The 26,329-nt window shown below is 33.5% G+C and overlaps 4 protein-coding genes across 4 annotated transcripts; 3 read left to right on the forward strand and 1 right to left on the reverse strand.

Annotated features, from left to right (window-relative positions):
- The first annotated feature begins 598 nt into the window (after window positions 1–598).
- On the forward strand, window positions 599–2,131 carry LOC130800699 (uncharacterized). The gene is made up of 2 exons (XM_057664294.1): window positions 599–1,327; window positions 1,756–2,131. Exons 1-2 carry the CDS (start codon window positions 644–646, stop codon window positions 1,789–1,791), a joined length of 720 nt encoding a protein of 239 aa, XP_057520277.1. The 5' UTR covers window positions 599–643; the 3' UTR covers window positions 1,792–2,131.
- Window positions 2,132–12,079: 9,948 nt separating this feature from the next.
- LOC130801060 (uncharacterized mitochondrial protein AtMg00860-like) lies at window positions 12,080–12,680 on the forward strand. Its single transcript, XM_057664819.1, has 2 exons — window positions 12,080–12,529; window positions 12,666–12,680. Exons 1-2 carry the CDS (start codon window positions 12,080–12,082, stop codon window positions 12,678–12,680), a joined length of 465 nt encoding a protein of 154 aa, XP_057520802.1.
- A 434-nt stretch (window positions 12,681–13,114) lies between these two features.
- On the reverse strand, window positions 13,115–15,418 carry LOC130801061 (probable polyol transporter 4). The gene is made up of 2 exons (XM_057664820.1): window positions 15,338–15,418; window positions 13,115–13,561 (listed from the first exon to the last, which is right to left on the reverse strand). Exons 1-2 carry the CDS (start codon window positions 15,416–15,418, stop codon window positions 13,115–13,117), a joined length of 528 nt encoding a protein of 175 aa, XP_057520803.1.
- Window positions 15,419–22,738: 7,320 nt separating this feature from the next.
- On the forward strand, window positions 22,739–24,351 carry LOC130801062 (uncharacterized). Its single transcript, XM_057664821.1, has 4 exons — window positions 22,739–22,875; window positions 22,962–23,144; window positions 23,220–24,069; window positions 24,145–24,351. The coding sequence occupies exons 1-4, from the start codon at window positions 22,739–22,741 to the stop codon at window positions 24,349–24,351; spliced, it is 1,377 nt and encodes a 458-aa protein (XP_057520804.1).
- The last annotated feature ends 1,978 nt before the right edge of the window (window positions 24,352–26,329 follow it).

Raw genomic sequence — 26,329 nt, forward strand, 5'->3', positions numbered from 1 at the left:
GCTACAATCACCGGCAGCCATCGTCGAAGAGGCAAACTGCATTCTATCCTCCCAGACATCCATGTGCGTGGATGATAGTGATGATGATGGAACTGCCCAGAACCTGCTGAATCTCAAAGCTCAGGAACGAGAGGAAGGACAGGCGAGTGCAAAGAAGGCCACACAATCAAACGGAAAATCGATTACGGAGTCGATGGGGAAACTTGCAGAAATTGCAGACAAGGCAACCATTGAAGCACCATCATCAACCAGCTCCAAGATGAAGAGCTGGATTGATACTTTGAAAGCTGCAGGGCTGGAATCAGGTGAAGGCTCTACAGAACAGAATTTCAGAACAGAGCTCCCTACAGAACAGAACTTCAGAACAGACCCCCCTACAGAACAGAACTTCAGAACAGACCCCCCTACAGAACAGAACTCCAAAACGTCAGAATCAGGTACCACTCCCACTATAGATTTTGATGATATAGTTGATGAAATTTGCTATTGGGAGTCCGCCATGATCTGTTATGTGTTGGGTGCGAACCCCCCGCTCAAAGTTATGGAAGGATTTTCTCATAGAATGTGGAAACACCAAGATTTTGACAAGCTGGTTGGAATCGGGAAAGGGGTTTACTTAGCCAGATTTCATACTAAAGATAACATGCTTAAGGTAGCAAATGGTGATCATATTTTCTTTGATTCAAAACCCTTGATCATGAAACCATGGTCTCCTGATATAGATGTTATGAAGGATGAGGTTAAAACTATACCCATGTGGATCAAATTACCTGGTCTAGACCTGAAATACTGGGGTGTAAAAGCATTGACTAAAATATGTAGTGGAGTTGGAAAATTTATCAAACCTGATAACTCCACACTCAACAAGGACAAGTTGCAGTTTGCCCGCATTCTAATTGAAACTGACTTGGATGCCCCCTTGCCTGACACTATTACCTTCATTAATGAAAAAGGATGCACTATTAATCAGGTAGTGCAATATGATTGGAAGCCTGTTCTTTGTACCTTGTGCAAAAGGTTTGGGCATGAAGGGAAAAATTGTAAGAGAGGGGCAACAGCCACTGTTAAACGTTGGGTTCCAAAAGTCAAACAAACCCAGCCTTTGATACAAACACAGCAACAGATTCAGCAGGCCACGCAGCAACAGAATGACAAACAACAAGAGCATGAGGGATTTACTGCTATAAAGCGAAAAGCCTCATCACCACAGAAACCGACCTGTCCTGCGGCTGAGGATAAATTGTCTGTGACCAACAAATTTGACATATTGACAGGGGAAAATACAGGGGAGCCAGAAACAAAGGATGGCAATACCATGCCATTCGAGGTAAGTGCTACGCATGCTAATGGGGAATTGGATAACCCCCCAATTGGGCATGGATAAGTTCACTATTTGGAATGTAAGAGGGCTAAATGACTTGGAAAAAAGGAGGAAGGTCAAAGACTTTATCTCCTACCACAAAATCCAATTATTTAGCCTTCTTGAGACTAGGGTAAAGAGAGCCAACCTTGGTAATATTTACCTTAGCTTATGTCCCGACTGGAATTTAATTTCTAATCATGCTCATCATTATAATGGTAGAATCATTGTCGCTTGGAACCCTCATGTTTTCACTATTGATGTTTTAGTTATGACAGATCAATTTATTCACACTGAAATTTTGGTTAATGCTACTAGAATGAAATTTCTATGTACTTTTGTGTATGGCCAAAATAATGACCAAAAAAGAAATTGCCTATGGAACTTTCTTTCAGATACAGCTGCTGCCCACTCCAAACCATGGTGTGTAGGTGGAGATTTCAATGCTATCATGCATTATGATGATAGAACTGGCTCAATTGTGCGAGAAAAAGACATTCGTCCGATGGCTAATTGTATGCATCAATGCAGACTTCATGATGTCAAGAGTATAGGGAGATTTTATACTTGGAATAACAAGCAGGATGGGTGCAACAGAATCTTATCGAAGATTGATAGATTCTTAAGCAATCAACTTTGGGAGACCACATTCCAAGAGGCTATCGTTCACTTCTGCCCAGAAGGGGATTTTGACCATAGCCCTATGGTGATCACCACAGTGAAAGTGCACCATGGCCATAAGCCTTTCAAATTTTATAATCATTGGGTGAATCATGATCTTTACACACAGACAGTCAAGTACGCCTGGCATCTTAATTGTGAGGGCACTAGAATGTTTAAAGTCATTCAGAAATTGAAGAAGTTGAAGCCCCTGCTCAAAGCAATAGATGGAAGAACTGAGTCCTCTCTCGCCATAGCTTTTAAGGATGCTAAAACCTCCCTACTTCAAGCACAAGAAGCTTTGCATCAAAACCCAAGTGACCCCAATCTGGCACATGAGGAGAAGATAGCAGCAGTTAATTTCCAGAACACTAAACGTGATTATCAGATGATTCTAATGCAGAAAGCAAAGCTACATTGGCTAAGAGAGGGTGATGAAAACACCAGATTATTTCACAATTACATCAAGGGGAGAAAAAAGAACAACCTTATCTTAGCTTTGCATGATATGGATGGCAAATGGGTTGATACACCTAATCTTATCACTAACTCCTTTATTGATTTTTATACTCACTTGCTAGGTACCACAATGGAGAGCAGATGTGGTGTTTATGATCATATTATCAAGCAGGGCCGTTGTCTGGAGAGTAACCAACATTTGCTTCTTGACTGTATCTTTTCACAGGAAGATATCAAGAAAGCTGTTTTCTCGATCAACAAAAACAAGGCACCCGGACTGGATGGTTATAATAGTGCTTTTTTCCAACACTCTTGGGATATCATAGGAGATGAGATATCATGGGCAATTCAGGACGCTTTCCGTTCTAGGAAACTGCTCAGAGAAATCAACATAACTGCTGTTACTCTCATTCCCAAGGTGAATGTTCCAAAGTCAGTCAAGGATTATAGACCTATAGCTTGTTGCACTATTATCTACAAATGCATTACCAAGCTTATTTGCTCTCAACTTGGCAAGGTTCTTCCCTCAGTGATCAGCTCGAATCAGGGTGCATTCGTTTCTGGTAGGAATATTATTCACAATGTTCTCCTCTGTCAGGACCTGGTCAAACTTTATAGACCGAGTCAGAAACAACGAGGGTGCCTCATGAAGCTTGACATTACCAAGGCTTATGATACGGTTGAGTGGAGCTTTATTGAAGACATGCTCACCCATCTAGGCTTTCCTACTCACTTCATTGAGATGGTGATGACATGCATTACCACTCCTGCCTACTCTTTACTCATCAATGGTAATCCGACTCCTCTTATTCTACCAAAAAGAGGCCTCAGACAAGGTGACCCGCTCTCCCCTCTTTTGTTCACCCTCTGTATGGAATATGGAACTAGAATTCTTCAACAAGCTGCCAATATCCCTGGATTTAAATTTCACCCAAGATGCAAATCTCTCAGACTGAATAATCTATGGTTTGCAGACGATATGCTACTCTTTTGTAGGGGTGATATTGACTCCATTGCCATGATGATCAGTAGTCTTAAGCTCTTCTCAGAGACCACAGGCTTGCAGATTAGTGCGGAAAAGTCAGAAATTTATCTTGCAGGCATGACATCACGTGAACAAGAGATGATTGGTAAGTTTTCTGGATTTAGGATAGGCAAGCTCCCTTTCACTTACCTTGGGGTCCCAATGGACACCAAGAAGATCACTCCCAGGGAGTGTGAGGTTCTCATTGACAAAATGTGTAAGAGGATCAAGCTATGGAGCTCTCGGAACCTTTCTTACAGTGGTAGATTACAATTGGTAAATTCTATTCTTACATCCATCTGTACGTACTGGACTCAGATATTTATTCTTCCTAAAACAGTCATCACAAAAATAAATAGTGTGTGTCAACATTTTCTCTGGCATGGAGTTAGCGATAGTACTAAACATGGAAATATTGCTTGGGAAAATCTGTGTCATTCAAAAAAAGAGGGGGGTCTGAATATTAGGAATATTTGGTTATGGAACAAGGCAGCTATTGGTAAACAAATTTGGTCCATTAGCCAAAAGAAGGATAATTTGTGGGTTAAATGGGTCCATGCGGTGTATATTAAAGAGCAACAATGGGAGGAGCACCGGCCTCCTATCACTGCGAGTTGGGTGTGGAAAGGTTTATGTAAATTACGTGAAGAAATCATTTCCATTGTTCACCAGCAGCCCAACACGCATTATAGCATTAAGGGTGTGTATAATCAGCTACAACCTACTGGAATCAGCGTCCCCTGGAGCAGACCTGTTTGGTGTAGGTACTCTGTGCCTAAACATCGGTTCATCACTTGGCTAACTGTGAGAAGAAGGCTGCTCACGAGAGACAGACTTCTTAATTTCAATTTGGTGGATGATGCTACTTGTGTCCTTTGCAAAACTGATATTGAAACTCATGATCACCTGTTCTTTAATTGTTCTTGTAGTGCTGTGATTCTGAAACAGGTTATGCAGTGGCTCGGCTGTAATTTCCAGACCGGCTCGTTGCAACACCTTCTACAAATAGCATGGAACATAAAGGGAGCAAGATTGAAGAAGCTTACGGTTTTGGTGGCTATTGCAGCCACGGTGCATACAATCTGGAAGCTCAGGAATGATATAATCTGGAGGCAAAAAGATGCAACAGCCACAACACAGATGGTTGGTCATATTAAATGGATTGTGAAGAATAGAATTCTCCAATTGTGTAATGATAACATTAGACATATAGATTGGCTCAAAGCCTTGTAATATCCTTTTTGAATGATGCTACAAATGATTTAGCATTGCTTTGGAACCCTTCCTAGAAGGTGGCCATAGTTTATGCTCATGATGGATTTGCATCATTTGTTTCCATATTCTTGTATATGGTTGGATTCTTGATGAAATAAAATCTTATTTCTCAAAAAATAATAATAATAATAATAATAATAATAATAATAATAATAATAATAATAATAATAATAATAATAATAATAATAATAATAATAATAATAGTAATAGTAATAATAAAAATAAAATTTTAAAATAAAAAATAAAAAGAAAAATAAAAAAATAATATTAATATTAATAAAAGTAATAATAATATAAATAAAAATAAAAATAATAATAATAATAATAATAATAATAATAATAATAATAATAAATAATAATAATAATAATAATAATAATAATAATAATAATAATAATAATAATATTCTTATTATTGTTGTTGTTATTATTATTATTATTATTATTATTATTATCATTATTATTATTATCATTATTATTTTATTTTAATTAATTTTTTATTATTATTTTTTTTATTTTTATTTTATTTTTATTTTTATTATTATTTTTTTATTTTTATTATTATTTTATTTTTATTTTTATTTTTATTTTTATTTTTATTTTTATTTTTATTTTTATTTTTTTATTATGATTTTGATTAGTATTATTATTATTATTATTATTATTATTATTAATATTATTATTATTATTATTATTATTATTATTATATTATTGTTATTATTATTATTATTATTATTATTATTATTATTATTATTATTATTATTATTATTATTTTTATTTTTATTTTTATTATAATTTTATATTTTTTTTATTTCTTTTATTTTTATTTTTATATTACTATTACTATTATTATTATTATTATTATTATTATTATTATTATTATTATTATTATTATTATTATTATTATTATTATTATTATTATTATTATTATTATTATTATTTTTATTATTATTATTATTATTATTATTATTATTATTATTATTATTATTATTATTTATTTTTATTATTATTATTATTATTATTATTATTGTTACTTTTAAAAAAAAATTTTAAATAAAAATAATAATAATAATAATAATAATAATAATAATAATAACAACAATATAATAATAATAATAATAATAATAATAATAATAATAATAATAATAATAATAATAATAATAATAATAATAATAATAATAATAATAATAAAAATCATAATAAAAAAATAAAAATAAAAATAAAAATAAAAATAAAAATAAAAATAAAAATAAAAATAAAATAATAATAAAAATAAAAAAATAATAATAAAAATAAAAATAAAATAAAAATAAAAAAAATAATAATAATAAATTAATTAAAATAAAATAATAATGATAATAATAATAATGATAATAATAATAATAATAATAATAATAACAATAACAATAATAAGAATATTATTATTAGTATTATTATTATTATTATTATTATTATTATTATTATTATTATTATTATTATTATTATTATTATTATTATTATTATTATTATTTATTATTATTATTTTTATTATTATTATTATTAATATTATTATTATTTTTATATTTATTTATATTATTATTACTTTTATTAATATTAATATTATTTTTTTATTTTTCTTTTTATTTTTTATTTTTAAATTTTATTTTTATTATTATTATTATTATTATTATTATTATTATTATTATTATTATTATTTATTTTTATTATTTTTATTATTATTATTATTGTTACTTTTAAAAAAAAAATTTTTTTTTTAATACATCACGTGACTTGCACGTGATGGTCAACGTCAGTTTCAACGGTCAAACACTAAGAAACCGTTAATAGGTAGTCTTTTGCAAAGAATACTTTAAATAAGGTAGTTTTTTGCAAAAAAATTTACAAAAGGTAGTTTTTTGCAAAGAAGGGTATAGAAAAGGTAGTTTTAAATAATTTTCTCATTATTTAATTTTAAAGCACTAAATGACATCCTATTGTTTTAGAAGGTTAGTTTTGGGTTTTTTTCAATTTTAAGGTAATTTCTATTTTTAAAAACTAAAATTAAAAAAAAAAGAAAAGAAAAATGGCACTGGTGGTGGTCGTGGCTAGGGGTGCTTACCGGTCCAAACTTGGACCGAACCGGTCAGAACCCGTTGGATCGAAAGACTGGAATTTTAAATATTCTAAAACCGGGGATTGGACTGGTTCCATCCGATCCAGTCCAGGTCTATCCCGGTATCCTCCCGGGGTTCGGTTTGGGTTTAGACCGAAAGTAATTTTTAATACCAAAAATTAATTAAATAATAGAAGATTTTAAAATAATTTAGCAAATTAATTATTATAACAGTAAAAGATTTGAGTTAAAAAATTATTTTGTGTTAGAAATAAAAAATATAAAGCCCTTTAAATAAGTATATACATAAAAATCATAAATATTATTCCTCTTTAAAATTACCTTTATATATCCGGTCTCAACCGATTCCGGTCCGGACCGCCGGTCCGGTCTCATTTTGCACACCCCTAGTGGTGGCGGCGGTGGATGTTAGGGGTTAGAGTTAGGGGGAGCACAAAGGTTTGTGTTTCGCCCCCCATTACGTCGATCAATAGGTTACTGACACGTATTATGCTGGATCCCCTATATCAATTAGTTAGGAGCCCAGAGCTTTAAAACTAAACAACCTTCAAAGTTGAATTTTAAAATATTAATTAAAACTTTAAATTTTTAGAATTAAATCATCCAAAATTGAAATTTTAAATTGTAATATTTGCAATTTGAATTAATATAAAACTAATCTTTGTTACAAAGTAAGTAAATAACTAATGAAATGATTTCATCTAAACATGATACTCTTAAATATATTAGAATCATTTATTAAAATTACCTTTACGGTTGAAGTCATTTAAAAGTTATATAGTCGTATCTAAACATGGTATTCTTAAAAATATTAAAATCATTTATTAAAAGTATCTTTGAAGTTTAAATTACTTATATTAGTTTTAGTCAATGGTCATTATAAATAAAAATGCACTAAAATTTTAGCTACCTAATATCGCGAAAATAACTTACAGGAGTTTAAAACTACCTTTGATTTAACCAAATCACTTTTGATCTAATTCGACCTTTAACCGATTTTCTTCCCGACACCTTCTCTTCTCAATTTCTCCCTCTTCAAAGCTTTAATAATGATTAGAACTCTTATTGATCCCATTCTCTTTCTAATTCCAATATCCCATCGATTCTTTTTTATTATCTCACAAATTAGAACTCCAATATTTTCTCTCATTATTATGCCCTAACTATAAACAAATGTGAGTCAAAATTCAATACTAATCTCCAAAAAGAAAAACTTATTTAAATTTAAACCATAATGCAAAAATGTAAGAATAACGTAACACTTATTCTCAGTTCGACAAACTCACTTTCAATCCTACCAATTCAATTTTTCGTACATAAAATCAATTTTCATCAACCACAACCATAATACAATTGTTGAAGTTGTCAATAGTACCATCTTTAAAGAAGGAGACCCACTAATTTAAAGAAAACCTACTAATTTAGAACTTGAAGCAGTTCATGCCATTAAGATAACTTTTGTTTTTTCATTTTGTTATCAACACGACGAAAATATTTGTTCAGAGAGCTCGATTGTTGATTTGGCAAATTGATTTGCTAAATTTAATAAAGAACCAACTCATTAATAAGAACATTTGCAAAATGATGATAGAAGTACAAACATGTTTTTTTTCATCATTTACCTATTGATTTGCTAACATCAATCTTTCTTTAAGAAATTAGTAATTTTCTAGGGTTGTACTGTGGAAACCCACTAACTGGGCACAATCGAATCACATTACAATATTTTGAATGTGAAGAGAACTAAATGAAAATTCGGGTGTTACAATAAAATAAAACTAAAAGAAATTAAAAGGAAACTAATCTTTTAAAGTGAGCTGGAAATTCAACATCTCCTTTGTATATTGGGGAGATAAAAGATAAACTTGCTCAGAAATATAAAGACACTAATAAGAAAAAGACACGTTGGTCTTAAAAAATCTATCACGGCAGAATGATCATCGTCGGATTCTCTATGGACATGCTACGCATGGATCGTGGTTCCAAAGTATATGCTTGAGTCCAAAACGGAATAAAATAACTTTAAACATACAACCCAATGAAACAAAATAATGGAAGATAAAATATACAAATGAAGGTTTAAAAGCCTTAAAAAAATAATCCAACAAGTTAGGTTTACATAAGTCAAAATTTCCAAAGTCATTGCAATGATCTAAGATCAAGTGTTCATGAGCCCGTTGCTTTAATTGTTGAGAAACTCGGGTATAATTCTTTTTTTCACAAACCAGAATTTGTCACATGCTTAGTATGGGATAACAAATAAATGGTACAAAAGAGCAATGGTGGCATCAATATGCAATGTTGGTCCAGAATATTAATTTTTATTTTTACTTATAAATTTTTGGGGCTGATTTTAATTATTATAAGGGGGGATGAATTTAGTTTTTAGAAATCAGCAAGTTCATTGTATTTGCTAGAAGAATTTTGGTACATGAACTCTAATTAATTCATGAATTTATTGACCAACAAAGGAGAATGTATTGACTGAAATAGGGGATGTATTTGAAAGATTCTAGAATCTTGTATTCACCCTATAAAGGAATGTTTTGTAATCAAAAAAATTCAGATTTTGTTTCATAATATAAACCTTGTGTTTTATGCATTGCTTTTCTTCTTGTGTTTGTCCAAAGAAATAGTAATTTCAATTATTACTTTGAGTTTGTCTTGAGTGTTAATTCTTAGGGGAGATTGAGTGTGTCTTGTCTCTAGCCTAAAACCCCAAATCATTGAGTTTGTTCTTTTGATTTGGCTCTTATCAATATTCTTCTACTATTCTTTCTTATCTACTCTCTTCTATTCTTTTAAATCAGAAACTTTTAAATCTAAGTGTGTTCTTCCTAATCACACTTACATCATTTGGTATCAGAGCTTTTGGTGGATCGAAAGGGTGTTTTAAAAAAAACAAAAAAAAGGGCGCAAATGGAGATCTTGTTGATATGTTACGTATCATAACAAAAAAATTGGAGAGATTGGAGAGAAAAAATGAGGAAATAGACGTGGAAAAAGAACGACAAAATACTCAAATGAATGCTATGGGTGAGTTGTTGAAAACATCAAATAAAATCAATGAGATCAAGGAAGGAGATGGTAGTGGTGTAAGAAATTCTCGTGCATTTGATGAAGATAGAGGATTGAAAATCGATTTCCCGGAGTTTGATGGAGGTCATGATAGCGAATCATTCCTTGATTGGCTAAGACAAATTGAAACTGTGTTTGAATACAAGGGGTATGATGATAGGAAAAAATTTAAGCTTGTTGTGTTTAAATTTACAAAACTTGCTGCCTTATGGTATGACAGTTTTATGGCAAATAGGAGAAGAGCCGAAAAAGAAAAAGTCAATTCATGGGAAAAATTAAAAAAAAAAAAAAGATGAAAGATAAGTAGGTGAACAAAGAATATGAGCAAGAGCTGTATTTGAAATTAACACATCTTTCACAAGATGATGGTATGAGTGTGGAAGATTATCCAAAAGAATTTGAAAAGCTTTGCTAATATGTGATTTGCAAGAGAAGGAAGATTTTAAAATTGCTCGATTTGTGAAGGGATTGTCAAAGACAATCAGTAGAAAAGTTGAAGTCACTCACTACACTTCTTTTAGTGATGTGTACAAATTGGCTTGAAATTTGAAAATCAAGCCAAGGAAGAAAAGGAAAAAGAAAGACCGAGAGTGCCTTATAAAAACACTTCAAAATATACTCCACCATACTCAAAAGAGAGTACCTTTCCAAGTAAAGCAACCCCTTCTGGTCCGATATATGAGGCAAAGAAAGAAAAGGCTGTGGTTACTCCTAGTGAATTTGCTACAAGGAAGAAATGTTTTATGTGTCATAGAAGAGGACACGTTGCTAGTGAATGCCCTAGCAAAGCTATTTTGACCGCTACTCAGTGTGCTATCATGGATGAAGAAGAACAAAGGTATAACTTTGTGGTTGAGGAATTGGCAAATTCAGAGGATGAATTTGATGAAGAAATACAACCGGAGGACGAATTTAACATGATGGTTGTGAGAAAAATGTTGTTTAGTGAACCACAATCTGATTTGAGGCAAAGGAATAATTTGTTTCATACTAGATGCAAGATTGGTGAGAAGACTTGCAATGTGATTGTTAATAGTGGTGCTCATACCGATGTAATCTCATCAGAGGCTATGAATAGGTTAAAGTTGGCTACTAGAGATCATGAAGAATCTTACAAGCTGAATTGGTTGAATGATAGCACTGGCATAAAGGTGAAGAAACAAGCTCTAGTCTCTTATTCTATTGGAGGCTTTGAAGATGAAAGGTGGTGTGATGTGCTATCGATGGATGCTTGTCATTTGTTGCTAGGAAGACCGTGGCAGTTTGATCACAACTCGGAGCACAAAGGTAAGAGTAATAAATATCTTGTAACCACTAGAGATGGTAGAAAAGTTAAATTAATTCTCTTACCCCCTAAAGTTGCTAAAAAAGAAAAGAAAAAAAGCAACTATCTTGTAACTTGTAATGAGTTTGAGAAAATAGTAGAAGAGCATGGTGGAGTGTATGCTTTGGTTGTAAGGGCCAAAGATACCAAGAGTACTTCTTGTGATAACTCATCATCTCTAAAAGAGTTATTAGAAGAGTACAAAGATGTGTTCCCCTATGACTTGCCCAAAGGCCTCCCTCAATTAGAGGCATTGAGCACGCCATTGACTTAATTCCTGGAGCACCTTTGCCAAACAAAGCTGCTTATAGATGCAACCCAGAGGAAAGTAAGGAGTTAGAGAGGCAGGTGAATGAGTTGATTGAAAGGGGTTATGTAAGAGAAATTCTTAGTCCTTGTGGCGTTCCTGCTCTGTTGGTGCCAAAAAAAGATGGGACTTGGAGAATGTGTGTAGATAGTCGGTCCATTAATAAAATTACCATGAAATACCGTTTTCCAATGCCTAGGTTGCAAGACATGTTGGATGAGTTGAGTGGAGCCTTAGTCTTTTCCAAAATGGACTTAAGAAGTGGTTATCATCAGATGAGAATAAGGGAAGGGGATGAATGGAAAACAACTTTCAAAACAAAATAAGGGTTGTATGAATGGTTAGTGATGCCTTTTGAGCTTTGCAATGCTCCTAATTCTTTTATGAGATTGATGAATGAGGTTCTCCGTCCTTTTATCAATGATTTTGTTGTTGTTTACTTGGATGATATCTTAGTGTATAGTAAAAACAATGAAGATCATATGATACATTTGAGGAAGTTGTTTGGAAAATTAAGAGAAGTGAAGTTGTATGGGAAGCTTGAGAAATGTGTATTCCTGAATCCTAGTGTGGTGGCTTTAGTATACATTGTGACTGGAAAAGGAGTACAAGTTGATCCAGAAAAGATAGAGGCAGAGAAGTCTTGGTTGGCTCCGACCAATGTGCATGAGGTTAGGAGTTTTGATGGGCTTGCTTCATTCTATAGGCGGTTAATTAAAAACTTCTCGACTATTATGGCTCCCATCACTGAGTTAACTAAAAAAGGAGAGTTTGAGTGGGGAGAAAGTGCTCAAAATGCTTTTGAAAAGATGAAAAACATGTTTTGTACTACTCCAATACTTGTGCTTCCAGATTTTAACAAGGTGTTTGAGGTGGAGTGTGATGCAAGTGGGGTTGGAATAGGGGCTGTCCTTATTCAAGACAAAAAACCTGTGAGTTACTTTAGTGAGAAATTAAATGGAGCTAAGATGAACTACTTTACTTACGACCGTGAGTTCTATACCATAGTTAGAACTCTTGATCATTGGTCCCATTACTTAAGACCAAAACCATTTGTTCTTCATTCAGATCATGAGGCTTTAAAGTTCATACATGGGCAAAGAAAGTTAAACAAGAGGCATGCAAAATGGGTAGAGTTTCTTCAATCGTTTTCCTTTAGTTCCAAGTATAAAGATGGGAAGAGTAATGTTGTGGCCGATGCTTTATCGCGTCGCACTTACTTGGTTTCTATGGTGGATGCAAAAAAGAGGGTGGAAACTTTTAAAAAAACATGTGAGCAAGTGAAGAAAAAAATCGAGGAGATGAATAAAAAATAGGGAAATTATCAATGGTGCCCTTGTACTATTGAAAAATTACAATGGTACCCAACTGCATTTCAGTGGTACCCCCAAATTATATGGTAATTACAACCGTGACCTTAATGATGAATTTTCCGTTAAATGTCCGTTAAATTTAGAATTTAACCTAACCATGGTTAGTTTCTTCATCTTCTTCCCTTTTCTCTTTCATGGCTGCTCTTAAAACAGGAAGGACATCGAGATAAGGCCACTGCTAACCCTACTTCCTACAGCCCCAAGACCGGATGCCTGAGCTCGAAGCCTTAGTGGGAAAATTTCTGAGGACAAAAACCAGCATATAGGACCGATTCCCACAGAAAAGAATGTCACATTTCCACAAACAAACAGCAGAGCCAATCTGATACCGATTGGTTCATGCTCAAGGAACGCTAAGCTCAAACTAAGCCCTAACAAACATGTCGTCATCCCGATTGTGCTTATATAAAGCAGAGGCTTTCTACCGAGATGATCAATGAGAAATATCGCAATTAGGATCGTGGAAGTTTTTGTAAACCCGACAGCAACTGTGGCAGCAAGAAGCTCGGAGTTACTTTGGATCCCGGCATCTTTAAATATAGTAGGGTTGTAGTATACAACGGTATCAATACCGGTTATTTGTTGGAAAATCTGAATTCCAGCAACACAATGCCATCATTGATTTATTTCTTCAAATTAAAAGAAATTTGAATTTTATTAAAAAAAAGATGGGATTTTTCAACTAAACAATGTTATTTCTTCGAAATTAACATAAATGATAAATCACTCAGGAACCCTTGATCATTCCTAATATACCCAGATCTAATTAAAAGGTTTGTTGGGTTTTCTGTGATGATTTGTTTGCTGCTACCAACAAATTATAATGAAAATACAAAGGAGAAGTATATATTATTTTCCTTTTTTGGCATCAAAGGAAAAAATAAAGCAATAGAGAAAAAGGTAATGAGTCAATAAGTTGATTCATGTCCTTTTAGGGTTGATTTCATTCCCATTTCGAATTTCTTCCACTTTTTAACTCAAAATTAAAATAATTTTAGAAAAATTAGATTAAGGAGTAGGAAAATTGCTATTAGAATCGAACCAGCATTATGGAAAATTCAAAGGAGGTAGACCGCCTGAGGAAAGAACAGGAAGATGTTGTGACGGAAATTAATAAACTTCAAACTTCATAATAAATTAATGAAGGAGAGGAGAGCAGCCATAGAAGAAGAGCAGCCATGAAAGAAAAAAGGGAAGAACATGAAGAAACTAATCATGGTTAGGTTAAATTCCAAATTTAACGGACATTTAACGGAAAATTCATCATTAAGGTCACGGTTGTAATTACCATATAATTGGGGGGTACCACTGAAATGCAGTTGGGTACCATTGTAATTTTTCAATAGTACAAGGGCACCATTGATAATTTCCCTAAAAAATACCAAGAGAGAGCCAACAAAAAAAGAAAACAACTCATATTTTACCCTGGGGATTTGGTGTGGTTACATTTAAGAAAGGAGAGATTTCTCAAACTTCGAAAAAATAAACTTATGCCAAGATCCAATGGTCCATTCAAAATTCTTGAAAGGGTGAATGATAGTGCATATAAAATTGAACTTCCTGTTAAGTTGATGGGTGTAAGTGCTACTTTCAATGTGGGGGATTTGTCACCATACTTGGATGATTCAAGTTTGAGGACAAACTCTTCAAAAGAAGGAGGAAATGATCCAAGATCGAGTGTTCATGAGCCCGTTGCTTTAATTCTTGAGAAACTCGGGTTTAATTCTTTTTTCACAAACCAGAATTTGTCACATGCTTAGTATGAGATAACAAATAAATGGTACAAAAGAGCAAGGGTGGCATCAATATGCAATGTTGGTCCAGAATATTAATTTTTATTTTTACTTATAAATTTTTGGGGCTGATTTTCATTATTATAAGGGGGGATAAATTTAGTTTCTAGAAATCAGCAAGTTCATTGTATTTGCTAGAAGAATTTTGGTACATGAACTCTAATTAATTCATGAATTTATTGACTAATAAAGGGGGATGTATTGACTGAAATAGGGGATGTATTTGAAAGCTTCTAGAATCTTGTATTCATCCTATATAAAGGAATGTTTTGTAATCAAAAAAATTCAGATTTTGTTTCATAATATAAACCTTGTATTTTATGCATTGCTTTTCTTCTTGTGTTTGTCCAAAGAAATAGTAATTTCAATTATCACTTTGAGTTTGTCTTGAGTGTTAATTCTTAGGGGAGATTGAGTGTGTCTTGTCTCTAGCCTAAAACCTCAAATCATTGAGTTTGTTCTTGTGATTTGGCTCTTATGAATATTCTTCTACTATTCTTTCTTATCTAATTTCTTCTATTCTTTTAAATCAGAAACTTTTAAATCTAAGTGTGTTCTTCCTAATCACACTTACATCACATTGCAACGATACAAAATACGCGTTCACACCCGCAATGTGCAATGCAAAAAGGATTCCAATACCTATTAGGCCCATCTATGATTTCCTTGCTGCTCAACATACGAAGAAATGTAAAATGCATCGTAGCAGGACCATCATAAAAAAAGGCAATGGTCAAGAAAACAAACATGTACACGTTAGTAACCAACAATATGTTATAATAAGCTAACAAACCAGATATTCACATGATATAACACAATGAAAAGGAGATTTTACAAAACTCAAAGTACTAATAATAAGTACTTATCATAGCTCTTTGCTTCTTAATTTAATTTCTATATTCCTCTCCTTTTCTCTATTTCATAACTTATCTTATAGACTCACATGATACCACTTATAGATGGAATATCCAAATACAACATATTCTCTTCTTGAATCCCTTTTTTCTCAACTTTACTCCATATTTGGGGTTCGCGAGACCCTTAAAGAATAAATATACTCTCATGAGATTTATCCACTATACAATTTTATGTGACTAGGCCAAGAGCAGTATCGACCATCTGGCGCTCAATGGCAAAGTATGAGCTCATACCCCCTCCAGTTGATCCTCTCAGATCCTACCTTTGGGAAAAAGACACACTAGGGTACCAATCCAAGGGAGAGGCCACCATATTGAGGTTTGCAATGCCCACATTGTAACACCTCGGTCAAGGGGCAGTATCGACCATCCGGAGCCCAATGACACAAGTATGCTCACACCTCTCGTACGGTGATCTTCTCGATCTCACCTAGGGAACTAAACCAACTGGAGGTACTAATCCAGTGGAGTCACGTCAATTAAGCATGATCTAAAGCTTTATCAAATGGGAATAACTCTCGCTTTCTACTATTAATAAGTGCCCTGGGATCGCAAAACCCACTGAGCAACATTAAGCATGATCTAAAGCTTTATCAAATGGGAATAACTCTCGCTTTCTACTATTAATAAGTGCCCTGGGATCGCAAAACCCACTGAGCAACTCAAAAAAATCATGAAATTCACCTATAAAGGAATAATTCTAACTCTAAGACATATCCAATTGTTAAATAAATAAGGGGATGGTCCTCGCCTTCTACTAACACTCACATTCTCTAAAATAATTTAGGCGCAAGGATTTCATAATCGATAGCTCTTCATATAAAGTGTACTCACTAGTATCTTATAGTTTCGATACAATGCATATTATTACAATTAACAATAATGTCTTAAAGAAAATTGCATATAAGGGTTCGTTACTACATGTACGTACCTGAAGCTGTTGGCACTCTGCAAAAGTCAAAATAATCACCAATACAGGGTTCTATAATCTCTTATGAAGTGAGCACCTACCAAATTTAAAGTAGGTCTTATAAGTCTACTAATCTCATTAAGAGCTACTAAATACTACGAAAAGTAGCCTTTAAACTATTCACTAGTATTAACACACTTTTAGAACATTCAAGCGCTCGCCACGCATACTTAAGCTCACATATAAAATAGCGAATAGCCCGTGACTTAAAATGAATATTTAGACCATCCAACTTTCCAAATAAATTCAATGATAAAGTACATAATAAGGAGAATTATTTTATGAATAAAACTAGATTTTGAATACATCAAATTGAAATATTGATACGATTCACATTATTTTAATATTATTATTATATTAAGGATATATATGGAATTAAAATTCTTTATTCCTAGAATCATAATAATACTCATAATTTCAATAACGATAACAAGCCAACCAAAAATTATCCATAACTCTAATTAATTTCAACATCATAATGTGCTACTAGTAATGCTTATAAACCATTATTTGATCAAAAGAAGCGCATCCAACTTTTACCCATCCAACATCAATTTAACAACACATTTAACAAACTAACATAATATTTCAACATAAAACTATGAGGAAATAAAAAGAGAGAATAGCTCATAAAGCTTTCTTAACCATGAAATACCACAAAGACACCAAAAGTAGTACATACTACTATTATTTTCATTCCTAATATAATTTCAAGTTCATCCTTGTTTAATTCACCATTACTATACTTACTCGTAATAAATTTTAGTTAAATCATGTTCAATTTACCATTACTACTCTTACCCATAACAAATTTGATATCAATATTTCCCAACAACTACTAAAAATTCATCCAACAACACTTACAACAATAAAAACCAAATTTAAACTTCAATAACATCATCAACAAAGTTGTCTATATACTTTAACACTATTGAAACACATCTTGAATACTCTCTTTAATCCTTATTCTCAATCACAATCCAAACCTTAACTTATTCATGTTCAATTCACACTTCTAATACTTACCCATATTAATTTTTATCAAGATTCAATAATTATAATATAAATTAACATCATGATTCTAAGATTCTATGAAATTAAAATCCTAAATTGCAAAAGGAAAGTGAAGCTCACAAAAATGGAGGAAAGAGGACTGGCGGCCGAAGGCTGTCTGGTGTTTGGGCTTGGTAATTGTGATAGTTGGGTTCTTGGTGAGGAAGGAAGATGGAGGAAAAAGGGAGTAAGAAGAAGATGGATGTGAGGAAAAACAAGGAGTAGAAATGGTGAAGAAATAGATGGGAAAAGTAGTATATACTACATTTCATCTCATTCAAACTCTTACCCAATTTGGGTATTTTTTAAATTTTTTTACTTTCATGACCCAATTTAACTTAGCCTACACATATTAATTAATTTTTTTTCTTTACAATATCGATTAAGTATTCCCAAATTAATTATATCAATAATATGAGTGTCTATTTCATATAAAATATAGATACTAAATAAATAAAATTTGTTTAATTATTGTTAATGCAACACATTTTTAATTTTATTAATTCTTTTAAATTGATTAAATATGCATATCATAGCATAATAAACAATGGGATGTTACATGGAATGTTTAATTGAATTATTGAATTATTCAAATTTAGATTTTAAATTCAAGTATAAAATAAATAAAATTCAATTTGATCAAGCATAAGATCTTGGTGTGCCTTTAAGTGAGAGCAAAGATTGAAGACGATCTATCATTAAGTGTTATAATGTGTTACTGAAGTACTTTCTAAAATCTTCTTAACTTATGCGTATGCCTCTCATGTTGTATCATCTTTTATTTGTTAATTTGAATCTAGAAAAAAAAAAAACTTTACAACCCCATCTTAAAAATGTTGGGTCTGCCACTGCGCACATGGGAATATGCCAAATATCATTCCCGCTCAATTTACCTGCCTCATTCACCCCCGGTTTACCCATCTTTTACTCACCTCCATCGCCGCCCCATAACATCGAAAAAGGAGCCTAAACTCCTCCCTTCCAAACGATTCCACTTCTTTAGTGGAATAGGAACATCAACGGTGCACTACCACTGCTATTCTCTTTTTTTGGGATGATACCAACTCAAGTATTCTTGTGTCATAATCTAGCCAATCGAATGCTACAACCTGCCCAACACCTACTATCTCTCCTTCTTCTCATGAAACCTTTAGTGCGGTGGTTAAACCATCCACCATTAGAACAACGCTAGCACTACTCTCTTTAATTCTAGGTCCATTCATCAAATGGATTTCAAGAATGCTTTCCTACACCGTCATCTCAAAGAATGATTAGTAAAAAAGATTTGCTTATTTTCCTGCTACCTTTGGGTTTTATCACAGTTAGATCATTCTTTGTTTATATACAAAAATGGTTCTAACAATGCATATATTTTATTGTATATGGATGATATTATTCTTATAGTTTCTTCTGATTATCTTCATAAGCAAATTACGAATTTCTTGGCTACTGAATTTTCTAAAAAGGATCTAAGTCCTCTAAGCTTCTTTTTGGATATTATTGTTACTCGCCATAATCATTGTCTCTTCTTATCTCAGAAATAATATGCTGCAAATATTACTAAACATATCGGAATTTTTAATTGCAGTCCCTCTCTCACTTCTACTGACACTAAATCCAAACTGTAGTCTTAAAGGTGTCCTTTAGCATGCCATAGTCACTTGGCCAAACATTACTTATGTTGTGCAGCAAATTTGTCTTCATATACATGAATCAAACTAATGAACATATGTGTGCTCTTAAGCGTATCATATGCTTTCTTCAGGGTACTCTTTCTTTTGGTTTTCATTCATACAAGTCGAATACTAATCGAATTATCTCATATACAGATACATATTGGGGTGGATGTTCTGATATTCGTCGCTTTAACTCGGGTTATAATTTAATCTCTTAGTCATCTAAGTGGAAACCTATTCTCTTCCATAGTAGTGCTGAGGTAGAATACAAAAGTGTTGCTAATATTGTTTCTGATTTATGTTGGATTAGAAATTTACTATAAGAGCTATATTGTCCCATTTAAAACCCTAATTTAGTTTATTGTGATAATGTGAGTGCAATTTAAATATTTTATAATCATGTTCAACATCAACGTACTAAACACATTGAAATGGATATTCATTTTGTCCAAAAGAAAGTGGCACATGATAATGTTCGTGTGCTACATACATGTACTATCTCGTTACCAAATTGCTTACATATTTAAAAAGGGCTTTCGCGCATTTTATTGAATGATAGCCTAAGTGTAATATGCGAGATTTTTTTAAAAAAATAATAATAATAAAATAAAATGAAATAAAAATAGAAAAATAAGTATGAGTAGATATTCCTTGTGCCATATCGTTACCAACTAAGAGTAACGACTCTCTCCTCATTCTCTATTTAGAAAACATTGTTTTGGGCGATACTGTGCCGCTGTAGAACATCCACCATTGTTATGGAAAAAGCAAGGGCCGTCTAAGAAAGAATGCACGGATAGAACAGCTTCCTTCCTGGCCAAGTTCAGCTGGTCCTTTAAAGTCTTCTTCCCCGTCGAAGGCAACCTCTCGAAGTTCAACTGGTCCTGTGAAGTAGGGGCCATCGAAGGGCACTGTTATAGAGCATTTAAGGCCGACAACCACTCCTCCATTGAAGTCAGCCCCTCCAACGCAGCTACAGAGCCCCGTGGAGACTCTAGTGAACCAGCCTAAGGAAGAGAGGACAAGTTGGGCGACAGTTGTAACCGGAAGTCTGACTGCTGTAACGCCATCAACCTCTGTTATGCCGTCACTGAAAACAGCCGATGGTGGACCACCACCCGTAGGTAAAACTTCATCCCGAAAACCTTTCATAATTGATTTTGATGGTATTGTTGATGAGGTTCATTTTTGGGAATCTGTTGTTGTATGCTTTGTTTTGGGTGCTAATCCCCCCTTACATGTGATGGAGGGATATGTCAAGAGAATTTGGAAAGATCTTAGTATAGAAAAAATTGTGATGGTGGCCAAAGGTGTGTATCTTGTGAGATTCTTAGAACAACAGGATATAGTAAAGACATGTGATATGAATGGATTCATGTTTGATAAAAAGCCGTTCATAGTCAAACCGTGAGTAGCCTCTATGTCATATGAAAAAGAACAACTGTCCACTTTGCCTATTTGGACTTGATTTCTAGGTCTTGATGTAATGTATTAGGGTGAAAGAAGCCTAGGTAAGATAACTGGCATGTTAGGGGAAGTTAAACGCTTTGACACAGCTACAACTAACAAGGCTAGGGGAATTTTCGCTAAAGTTCTTATAGACATGAGTATAATTAATGATTTTCCTGATGAGTTATGTTATAAGAATAAACATGGTGAACTTGTAACGCAACCTGTTACGTACGATTGGAAGCCTCTTTGGTGTAACAAATGTGAACAACTAGGACGCATAGAGGAACACTGTAAAGCTGTTATGCCGCTTACCCCTAAGAAAGTAACAGTAGTTGACAATGAGGGTTTTCAACTGTTACAATCTCGAACCAAATCAGCGCAGCTAGACCCACCTGTGACACCACTAATTCCGACTCAATCAGGATTGGCAGGTATCTTAGCTACTGATAATGGCTTTCATGCTCTATATAATGTTGCAAAAGGTATTGAACTTGTGGATAAAGTCTCTAATAAGGCGTTGGGGGCTTCCCCATCCATGGCCAATGAATAACATCTTATGCTGGAATGTTAGGGGATTGAATATGGCTAAGCGGCGAAAGGAGTTGTCTAGATTTCTAGTTGCCCATAATATTTCCTGTTCAGTTTCCTTGAGACTAAGGTGAAGAGGGGTAACCTTGGTCATTTATATCAAAATCTCTACCCTGGTTGGTGTTTCTCTCATAATTTGCCTTATCATCATGGTGGTCGTATCATTTTTGGATGGAAGGGTAGTAAGATGATTGTTAATATTCTTTTCATAAGCAGTCAAATTGTTCATCTAGAGATTATTCCTAGTATAGGTGAGGCATCCTTATACTCTTTTGTTTATGGGGATAATACTGCTAGTGATCGATCTGTTTTGTTTGAACAATTAATTTCTCTTCACGTTAATGGCCCTTGGTTAGTCATGGGGGACTTTAATTGCTTAGCTGGCTTGGATGAATGTACTGGTCATGCAGTGAGATTACAGGAAACTATTCCACTACGGCGATGTATGGAAACTTGTAGTATTCATGATTTGATATTCCATGGTTGCTTCTTCACTTGATCAAACAAGAGAAGTGGGGAAGCTCGTGTATTTAGTAAGATTGATCGTGTACTGGGAAATCAAGATTGGGAGGATGTCTTCCATACTGCTAAAGTGTCTTTCCTATAATAAGGATCGTTCGATCATACACCTATGTTGATTCAGTTCATCAAACATCCCAGGGGCAAGAAGACTTTTAAGTTCTTTAATCACTGGGCTGAGCAAGAGGGTTTTATTGAAAGTGTCTCCGAAGTTTAGGGTAACACTGTTCCGAGTTGTAGGACTTTTCAAATTACGGAAAAGCTCAAACGCTTGAAACCTATCTTGAAAGACAGATTTCAAGTTAATCAGTTGCAATCTCTGGTGATGCAAGCAGAGGATGATCTTCGTAACGCTTAAAACAAACTTCATAAACACCGTTATGATCCAGAACTCTCCTCAAAAGAGTATGCTGCTGCTAATAGGCTTAGGAAGGCTAAGAATGATCAACGCACTTACCTTAGCCAGTTAGCAAAATTGAATTGGCTAAAACTTGAAGATGAGAATTCCCGCTACTTTCATCAAAGCATTAGAAAAAGGCAAATTGTAAATCGAATTCTTCTTCTTAATGACAATGGGGTTCCTGTAACTTACATTAGAAGGATTCAAGAGTCATTTGTTTCTTTCTATCAACAACTGTTGTGCAATAATCTTCACTGTCGGAGGCATATCGACATGAACATGATTAGAGAAGGGCCTCTGTTAGAGAACTCTCACCATGAGCAACTATCTCTTTGCTTCTCAGTAGAGGAAATCAGGAATGCGCTATAGAGTATCTCTGACACAAAAAGTCCGGGCCTGGATGGATACAATAGCAAATTCCATAAAGTTGCTTGGTCTGTTATTGGTGATGATGTATTTGAGGCTGTTCAACAATTCTTCAGAAATAGGAAGCTTCTCCAGGCTTGGAACACTACTGCTGTTCACCTCATCCCCAAGGTCCCTAACCTTAACAGTCTAGATGACTATAGACCAATTGCTTGTTGTCATACTCTATATAAATGCATTACTCAACTGATTTGTAGCAGACTCAAATTGGTTCTTGGTCATATTATCAGTCCTTCTCAGGGTGCCTTTGTGGAAGGGCGCAATGTTATGCATAACATACTTCTGTGCCAGGATATTGTAAAGCAATATGGTCGGAAACACTGCCCTCCTAGTACTTTATTAAAGATTAACTTGAGGAAGACATGTGATACTTTGGAAAGGTATTTTATTAAAAATATGATGATCTCTCTTAATTTCCCTTCCCACTTTGTTAATATTGTTATGACCTGTATTAGCTCAGCCCAATTCTTCTTGATTCTAAATGGAAGCCCCATGCCTCGGTTTAAATCAAAGAGGGGAATCAGACAAGGAGACCCAATGTCCCCTTCGATTTTTTTGATTTGCATGGAGTATCTTTCTAGATTACTAAAGGTTGCTGGGAATCGTGAGAACTTCAGATTTCACCCAAGGTACAATAGACTCAAACTAAACCATCTGTGCTTTGCGGATGATTTAATGATATTTTTTCGGGGTGACATGGCTTCTGTTAGAATCCTTCTAGATAAATTACGGATTTTTGCAAACTCCTCTAGTTTGGTTGCCAACTCTTCAAAATCTGACATGTATCTTGCAGGTATCCCTACTTCGTTGAAACAGTATATAGTGGATTCTTGTAATATTCCTTTGGGTTCTATGGCCTTTTGCTATCTGGGGGTTCCGGTCTCTCACAAACATATTTCTGTAGTTGAATATGAACGTCTTGTTGCTAGAATGACCACTAAGATAAGATCTTGGAAAGTCCGGAATCTCTCTTATGCAGCTAGACTACAACTTGTTTCTTCTGTTTTGATGAATATCACAAACTTTTGGTGTCAAATCTTTGTGTTTCCTAAGAAGGTGCTAAAACAGGTGAATACAATCTGTAGAGCATATCTATGGCATGGGAAAGCTGATTCTGATACCCCTGGAAATATGAATTGGGCTAAGATTTGTACTCCAAAAAAGTTGGGTGGCCTGGGTATTCGTAACCTGGAAGTGTGGAATCTAGTCGCAGTGGGTAAACATGTATGGCATATATTCTCTATGATTGACTCCATGTGGGTCAAATGGGTGCATGGTGTCTATACCAAGGGTGGAAATTGGAGGGTCTTTAATGCTCCCATAAACTCGAGCTGGGCTTTTAAGAAGATATGCAAGTTTATCGATAGGCTGGGTCAATAGGTGCATAATATCTCTTACTCTATCAAAGAAGTCTATCATGAGCTCTTAGGGGTTGGGCAGCCAGTTGACTGGGCAGGGTTTGTATGGAATAGAAATTCCATTCCCAAAGCTCGATTCATATTATGGTTAGCGGTGAATGAGAGATTGAAGTCTAGAGACAAGCTGGCTGCATTAGAGCTCATCCCTACTGACACATGTCCTTTATGAGGTTTGATTTCAGAATCTCACTTTCATCTATTTTTTGCTTGTAACTATAGCTTTCAATGTCTTCGAGACCTTTTAACATGGTTGGGTATCAGGATTCCTAGTGATTCCCTTGTTGATTTTGCATCTCGAAAGTGGAAGTGTACTACAACTAAGAGGAAGATTACTACTATTCCTCTATGCAGTCTGGGTATGAAATCTGGTGTGCTTGGAATGACTCGGTTTGGAATTTCAAAGTCCCTATGGTAAGTAAGGTTACTAAGCAGGTAAAACTTGTAGTAAAGAGCAGAGTTTTGCATATTCCAATCAAAAGCATTAATATACAACGTCGTAATTAGGAATCTTTTGGACTATAAGTAAATAGAATATACTATAGAGCTAACTACTTTACCTGCTTTTGTTTTCTTGGAGCTCTGGTTCCCTTATGCACATGAAGAGTGGAACTTAGGAAACCCTTCCTAGAAGGGGTGCCCATCTTTCATGTTGATGCAAAAATAGGGAAATTGTTCTCATGATTAGAGTACTATGTACTGTTTTGTTCAGGTTTAATGAAATTTTTTTCTTATTCCAAAAAAAAATTGAAAAATAAATAATTAATAATGTAAAATCTAAAGAAAAAAAATTTCAAAAATAAAAAATAATAAAATAAAGTTTGTTAAAAAAAACTGTTACATGTTTAAACACAAGCAAATAAATATTTTTTTTTAAAAAAAAAACCCTAAGTTATACGGTTAATCTCAAAATTTAAAACTTCCATCTCTCATTCTCAATATAAATTTAAATCAATTTTTTATTATTAATCTTTAAACATTCTCTATCTAAAAATTACAAACAATAATTATACTTCAAACGTCAAGTTCGTAAAGGAAGTTTGATAGAAGCTTACATTTGTATTTTAGGCTTTTTCACAAGATAATTTTCAATGTCCATCCAATTAAGACTATCCCGTTAGTATTATGTGCTAAGTGATAAATGATATGTTTAGATGGGAAACATGATTTTTATTCTCAAAATGATATTTACTGCTATTTTGTTACATATTTAATTTATAATATTATTATTTTGATGAAAGTTATATTATTAATTTAATAAATGATTTTAAATGCAATTAAATTTGGGAGAAAAATATTTATGATACTTCCTTCGTTCCAATTTACTTGTAATATTTGCTTTTTAACGCAGTCCAATCCACTAATTCAATCCTTAACATCTCTAATTATGTTTAATAAAAAATTATAAAAATTTAATATTAATAATCTTTGCAATGAGACAAAATCAAAGAAGATCTCACTTTACTATGTTTTAGCTTGTAGATTAAAAACTGATCGCAAATTAAGAGTGATGAATAAATAATGTCATTTTGCCTAATGTTGCAACTAACATGGAACGGAGAAAGTATTAATTTTTTTTGCCACCAATTGATATTGACGTGGTGATCTGGAAAATGATATTACAATTGAATATTATTGAGATATATTTTTGTTGGGAAAATTTATGATCCTAACATAAACTAAATAATGTATGTTTAAATAAATGTTTGGGTGCTCCCGAATAATTATTAAAATATATTAAATCACGTAAAGTGAAACATAAGGGAAATGAAGTTCTGATATTTGCCGTGATCCAAGTATATGGGTAATGAGCAGGTTGCCGTGTTTGATTAGTATAGCTGCCGACAGGTATTATTATTTCTGCTACTTGATACTGGTGTTCCTTATATTTGTTGTGATCCAAGTAGAAGGGGCGTGCACACTAGGGCTACCCGAGAATACTCTGCTGGCCTTGAATTATTTGGGGTGACGACCTCTTGATGAAGTTTGTATAGGGGTAAAGCCTCGGCCTACTGGCATTCTCGTTCCTTCAAATTAATAATTGGATATATGTGTTGTCATTATTAAATATCAAATAAATTAATTGGTTTATGTGATATTATATTGTTTTTACACAATGATTTTTTAACTAGCTATATATTATATTTTCT

The sequence above is a fragment of the Amaranthus tricolor genome, chromosome 15 (assembly GCF_026212465.1).
Source record: "Amaranthus tricolor cultivar Red isolate AtriRed21 chromosome 15, ASM2621246v1, whole genome shotgun sequence".
Taxonomy (NCBI): Eukaryota; Viridiplantae; Streptophyta; class Magnoliopsida; order Caryophyllales; family Amaranthaceae; genus Amaranthus; species Amaranthus tricolor.

Coding starts and splice junctions, on each gene's coding strand:
- LOC130800699 (XM_057664294.1), top strand. CDS start 644: ATGCTTAAGGTAGCAAATGGTGATCATATTTTCTTTGATTCAAAACCC. Junction 1,328..1,755: donor GCAATACCATGCCATTCGAG/GTAAGTGCTACG, acceptor ACTTTCTTTCAG/ATACAGCTGCTGCCCACTCC.
- LOC130801060 (XM_057664819.1), top strand. CDS start 12,080: ATGATACATTTGAGGAAGTTGTTTGGAAAATTAAGAGAAGTGAAGTTG.
- LOC130801061 (XM_057664820.1), bottom strand. CDS start 15,418: ATGGGCCTAATAGGTATTGGAATCCTTTTTGCATTGCACATTGCGGGT. Junction 13,562..15,337: donor TTGTATCGTTGCAATGTGAT/GTAAGTGTGATT, acceptor GCTGGAATTCAG/ATTTTCCAACAAATAACCGG.
- LOC130801062 (XM_057664821.1), top strand. CDS start 22,739: ATGGATACAATAGCAAATTCCATAAAGTTGCTTGGTCTGTTATTGGTG. Junction 22,876..22,961: donor CTGTTCACCTCATCCCCAAG/GTCCCTAACCTT, acceptor ACTGATTTGTAG/CAGACTCAAATTGGTTCTTG. Junction 23,145..23,219: donor ACATGTGATACTTTGGAAAG/GTATTTTATTAA, acceptor GACCTGTATTAG/CTCAGCCCAATTCTTCTTGA.